Source organism: Trachurus trachurus (genome assembly GCF_905171665.1).
Source record: "Trachurus trachurus genome assembly, chromosome: 3".
Taxonomy (NCBI): Eukaryota; Metazoa; Chordata; class Actinopteri; order Carangiformes; family Carangidae; genus Trachurus; species Trachurus trachurus.
Window position 1 is genome coordinate 30,338,731 of NC_139893.1, and position 5,935 is coordinate 30,344,665.

At 39.0% G+C, this 5,935-nt stretch overlaps 1 protein-coding gene across 1 annotated transcript; it reads left to right on the forward strand.

The window, feature by feature from the left end:
- Positions 1-1,455: 1,455 nt before the first annotated feature.
- LOC311005942 (C-C motif chemokine 2-like) lies at positions 1,456-3,530 on the forward strand. Its single transcript, XM_083998544.1, has 3 exons — positions 1,456-1,578; positions 1,671-1,797; positions 3,216-3,530. Exons 1-3 carry the CDS (start codon positions 1,515-1,517, stop codon positions 3,352-3,354), a joined length of 330 nt encoding a protein of 109 aa, XP_083854670.1. The 5' UTR covers positions 1,456-1,514; the 3' UTR covers positions 3,355-3,530.
- Positions 3,531-5,935: the final 2,405 nt, after the last annotated feature.

Genomic DNA, 5,935 nt, shown 5'->3' on the forward strand with positions numbered 1-5,935 from the left:
TAGTGTCTCTTGGCTGAAATCCCACCCTGCAAGATCAGCGCCACCGACCCGGTGTCCCAGCTCTCGCCTCAGCGGCACCGCAACACAAACACGCCGCGTAACCCATAATCTCGTATATGACGGATAAGACTAAGGCTTTGTTGAAAACAAAGGCACATGGCCAAGAGGAGGGTTAGCAAAACAGAGGAAAAGCAACCAGACTTGCATAATTCCCCTTTAACAGTTGACAGATGACAACCTTGACCTTATGCTTTACTACTTCTCCTACATGAGTGCTTCACCTGCTGTGGCTGTTAGTGTACCTTGTTATAGATCATTTTGTCAGTTCATAAATACAGCAAACACATGCAAAACCACAAACAAACTTAATTTGATTAATCCAGTTACTGCAAGTTAGTTTTATAGTTTTATTTTATTTTTTATTTTTTTCTTCAAATTAAGTGCAGCTTGAACATTTACGTAAATAAATTGTTATTCATTTACTCTACAATTCACTTTCACATCATATTGCATACTTATTATTAGTGTTCCTCATTTTCTTTTGACCTGAGAACAGAAAGTACCAATCCAACCAATTATAGACAAATTCTTTTTTGCAAAATCACCATCTGTATTTGGAAAACTAGTGGTTGATCACTTCTAAACCACAGTTTCTTCTTCTCTGTATTTTGAAGTCTGAGAAATAAGTCTGAGTCATTCAAGGAACAAACAAGGAAGCCAAAACTATACCAGCACGAATTTCCTCTCTCCTCACATAAAAAATCAATAGAGCCTCTTCTCTTCTGATTTAGTCCAGTCATTTTATGAAAAAAGGTTGAACAAATTGCAACAGAAGCAAACTCAACTGATTTTGTATCCTCACTCAGGACATCAATCAGTTGAGTTTGCTTCTGTTGCAATTTGTCCAACGTTGACCCCTTTTTTGGCTTAAAATTACTGGACTAATTGGCTGACACTGAACTGTTGTTCCTCGAGCTCAAAGAGAAAACTGAGAAAGGAGATGTGAAACTACACTGAGAAGGTTTATATTTATACAGTATATGACATGATTTACATATTCTTATGCATCAACACTTGAAATAACACAAATGTAGAATAGAGATGGGGTTTCATTGAAATGTTTAATTAATACATAAACAGAACAATTAAGCCTCCACCAGCAGACTTTGGTGATCAGATGAGAGTATTTGTCATCATTAAACTTCTGTGTGTGAGCTGTTGTTGTAAAGATGCATCTTTTACTTAATGACAAACAAGTCCTGAGAGCGAGCAGAAGCAGGGAAACCCCCCATTTTATTCTGTGTAGATCTGTCTTTCAGAATAATTTGATGTTTCATCAACATTTTTTCTCTGCAGAGAACAACCAAAGAAAAGAGAAGTGGAAGCTAAACCAGCAGCTTCTTAGAAGTGTTGAGGGGTGAAATGTATATAAAGAGGCACAGAGCAGTACTCCAACACAGATCCAACCAGATCAGCCTGAAGATTAAAGTCTTTCATCCAACCCAAGAAGAACCATGAAGACCCTGTTGGCTCTGCTTCTCCTGACTCTGATGTGCTTCCTGCATCACAGCTCTGCCAGTGAGTAACTCTCTGAAAGCTGTGACCCTGAACCATGGACTGTGCATGGTCTGAGGTCTCGACAGGTGTTAACTGTGTCTCTGTGTTCACAGGTTCGCACCTATTCAGCAAGACGAAAAGTTGCTGTCCAGAATCTGGTAAAACACCAGTTCCCAAGAATATGGTGAAACACGTGGGGATGACTCCAGATGATTGCCCAAAGGAGAGCACAGCCATTGTGTGAGTATATACAGCGCTACTATTTTGCATTGAAAACACTTTTAGAAGAACAAGAGAAGCATGCCGTTCATTAAAAAATAGTCATCTGTATCTTGATCATTCAGAATGACATGCTGCGTTTATGTAAATATATTTTTGGTCCATTTTTGCCGTTACATTGACTTGTGAGCAGCTCTGTTTGCAGAGTTGAAGCCATTTTGTCTGATTTGTATGGTTTGTTAAAATCCATCCTTTTGCAAAAAACTCCATCTGTAAAGCTTAGGTGTTTGCAGCCTCTCCACATGGGGGAGCTGTTCAGTCGTACAACAAGCCAGGGATTGGCTGGAGCTGGATGGTTAAAAATTAACTTAAAGCAGAAGTGAGTGATATATTTGTGTTAATATAAGTCTTAAATAGTTATATCTTCCGACAGCAATCACTTACATAGAGTGTTTGGACTGAAACACGGGTCTGTCAGTCCCTCTGCTCTGCTCTGAGCCGAAGAGAAAACATTTATCGTATCCTACAGTTTTTATCAAATGAGGAGAGAGAACGGCATGCAGGGCTGTGTGTGCAGCCAAGGAACGCCGTGAATGTGGTGACGTAGCGACGAGGACTGTTATGGTGCGTTCAAGGAAACTCGTATTTTTCCGACCGTGAAGTCGTACCAGTTCGATCTGGTACGAGTTCACCGGTCGGAAGTTACGAGTGGCCGTTATAGTGACTTTCACCGGTAAAACAGGTCGGAAAAACACGAGTGGGTTGCCTGGAACGCTACAAAGTCGTAAGTTGTGACTTGAAGCTGTAATTTACGATTTCAAAAGCCTGCCTGGAACGCAGCATTAGCGAAAACGACCGGATCACTCACTTCTGCTTTAATATACATAACACAGTACTTAAGTAGTGCTGTAAAAGGCGCAGCTTAAATTGCTTTATGATTTCCATTTATAAAATTTTAGCATGTGATGGATCCAGCATTTGTAAAATGATGTATCAAATCAACTCCAAACCAGAGGAGAACTATTCAGATGAACATTATGCCGCACTTATCAATACAATCATGAGGATGAGGACATGTACTAATGGTTAGTGTTTGTGTAAATAGAGCTTTCATAAACACTTGTTAATACTGGAAGCCATTTTTATTTCAGGTTGAAAGTATTTTATCAAGTATTTTAAAAACTTATTCAACTTGATGAATGATGAATTAATTAATGATTAACTTAACTTATGCTTAATTGAGTGAAGTTTTTATGCCGAGTTACGTATATTTCTGCGAAAAGAATCCAACCTTTAATATGTAATTTCATTGTGACAAAGTAAAATGATAAGATTTATCACAGTCCAGTGCTCCTTCTCTTTTAGCTCAGTGTTTGGTCTCTCTGGCTCCTCTTCCAACTTCTAACTCTGTCCAACATGTGTTGTGTTGTTTCTTACAGTATCACAACAAAGTGCAACAAGCAGTTCTGTATTGACCCCACCTGGAAATGGGCCACGAAGCTCCTGGCAGAGTTTGAGAAATCAGCGAACATTACAAAATCAGGCACCCCCACCATGCCCCCAAAGTGTTCAAATTAGTAAATTTAATGTTGGTCATTTATGTAGAAATAATTATTTTAAATTATTTTCTCAATGGAAACCACATTATGTGTCAGTGACAGTTGTGATATGTCATATTCAAAATGATTAAATGTGTGTTTGAAATGTACAGTATGTTAAATCAGTTATTGCCCATTTTCTTAATAAAAGCTACAGTTTTGTTTTCATATTTTGTCCAGTTGCTTTTTCATTACCATTTTCATTCCTTGCAGCAGAGGTCCTCTTTCTCCTGAATGAGTTGAGTGTCATGCTGTTTCAACTTCTCTTTCATTTCCACCACCTTTTCCAGGCTCAGGGCCTGCTGGGCTGCAGATTTCTTATGGGCTAGCTACAAGCATCATTGCATTATACATGCAGTTTATTCTGCTTGGGCCCTCATATTCCTGTTTGTGATCAAGGAAATACAAATACATCATCATGGAAGACAAAAATTTACTTGTTATTCTCTATCATAATAACACTCAGTTTGCATGGCTGTTGATTGATAATGACAAAGCAGTGTGCTTTATGTTACCTTTCGGATTGTAAAAAAGCATCTCATGTTTAAAAACAAACAAAAAAAGATTCACAGGGTGAGCTCATGCTGATGCAACAGACTGTGGTTTTACCTGAATAGCTGGTGCCCTGAAGCCTCAGTTCTGGTGCTGTAGAAAGGCAGGGCAAGCCAAGGCATCTTTATTTATATAGCGCATTTCATACCAAGGCAACTCAATGTGCTTTACATAAAGACACAACTTTTTTTTTTAAAGAACAGCATAAAACAGCATAAAAACAAAAAACAAAAAAACACAGTTAAAAGCAGGGCAAGGAAGAATTTAAAAAAGTAAAATAAAAGAAAATAGAACAAGTTAAAAGTTCTTAAAAAGAGCTCAGCTATAAGCACATGAAAAGAGAAATGTTTTTAACCTGGATTTAAAAGTGCTCACAGTTGGGGCTGATTTCAGTTCTGCTGGTAGTTTGTTCCACTGGTTTGAACTCTGAGCTCCACTATCTGACCTGAGTCAGTAGATCTCAGAGCTCTACTGGGTTTATACTCTACTAACATGTCATTCATGTATTGTGTATTGTATATATTTAGTGGACCTAAACCAGTAGCAGAACTTTAAAATCTATTCTGTAGCTGACTGGGAACAAGTGTAAGGTTTTAAGAACTGGGGTGATCTGATCTGATCTCTTTGTTCTGGTTAAAACTCGAGCTGCAGCGTTCTGAATGAGCTGCAGCTGTTTGATGCTTTTTTGGGGGAGACCAGTCAGAAGACCGTTACAGTAGTCTAGTCTATTGGAGATGAAAGCATGAATCAGCCTCTCCTGATCAATTTGGGACATAAAACCCTTAAAGCAGATATCAGCTTCACGGCCGTTTCGGCTAATGCTGCGTTCAAGGCAGGCTTTTGAAACCGTAAGTTACAGCTTCAAGTCACAACTACGACTTGGTAGCGTTCCAGGTAACCCGTAGCTCGTGTTTTTACCATCCTGTTGTCTGTGAAAGTTCCCTATAACGGCCACTCGTAACTTCCGACCCGTGAACTCGTACCAGATCGAACTGGTATGACTTCACAGGAAGGAAAAACACAAAGTACGAGTTTCTTTGAACGCACCATGAGTTAGCAGCCCCCGCCCTTGTCAGGCATCAATTGGTCCTCGTGCTACGTCACCACATTCACGCGCATCCCTTGGCTGCACACACAGCCCTTCATGCCGTTCTCTCTCCTCATTGGATAACACTTGTATCCCACAAGGAAAATTTTCTCCTCGGGTTACAGCAGAGCAGAGTGACGGAGAGACTCGTGTTTAGGCTGAAATACTTCATGTAAGTGATTGCTGACGGAAAATAGGACTATTTAGGACTTATATTAACAAAAACATTCCACTGATATCTGCTTTAATTCTGGATATGTTCTTAAGTTGATAAAAGGCTGATTTGGTGACTGATTTGATTTGGCTGTTGAAGGTCAGATCTGAGTCTATCAGCACGCCAAGGTTTCGCCTTGGTCTTTAGTTTCTAAAGACAGCGACTGAAGGTGTTTGCTGACAGCAACCCTCTTCTCTTTATTGCCAAAAACAATGACCTCAGTTTTTTCTTGATTTAACTGAAGGAAATTTTGGTTCATCCAATTTTTGACTTGCTCTAAACAGTGACATAATGACTCTATTGGACTGCAGTCATCTGGAGACAGTGCAAGATATATCTGTGTGTCATCTGCATAACTATGATAGTTGACATTAGAATTCTGCAGAATTTGACCCAAAGGCAGCATATACAGGTTAAACAGAAACTGTGAGTGAGAAACAGTAGACAGTAGACAGTCACACAATTTCTTGGGAGTGTGTTGGATTTCTTTTCACTTAACAGTGGCTACAAATTACAGACATGACACTCAATCAATCAATCAATCAATCAATCAATCAATCAATCAATCAATCAATCAATCAACCAATCAACCAATCAATCAATCAATCAATCAATCAATCAATCAATCAATCAATCAAACAAACTTTATTTATATAGCACCTTTCAAAGCAAATAAATGCCATTCAAAGTGCTTTACATTTTGATTGA

Excerpts from the sequence above, each read along its gene's own strand:
- LOC311005942 (XM_083998544.1), top strand. The coding sequence starts at position 1,515 with ATGAAGACCCTGTTGGCTCTGCTTCTCCTGACTCTGATGTGCTTCCTG. Across the intron at positions 1,579-1,670 it reads CCTGCATCACAGCTCTGCCA|GTTCGCACCTATTCAGCAAG; the intron begins GTGAGTAACTCT and ends CTGTGTTCACAG. Across the intron at positions 1,798-3,215 it reads AAGGAGAGCACAGCCATTGT|TATCACAACAAAGTGCAACA; the intron begins GTGAGTATATAC and ends TGTTTCTTACAG.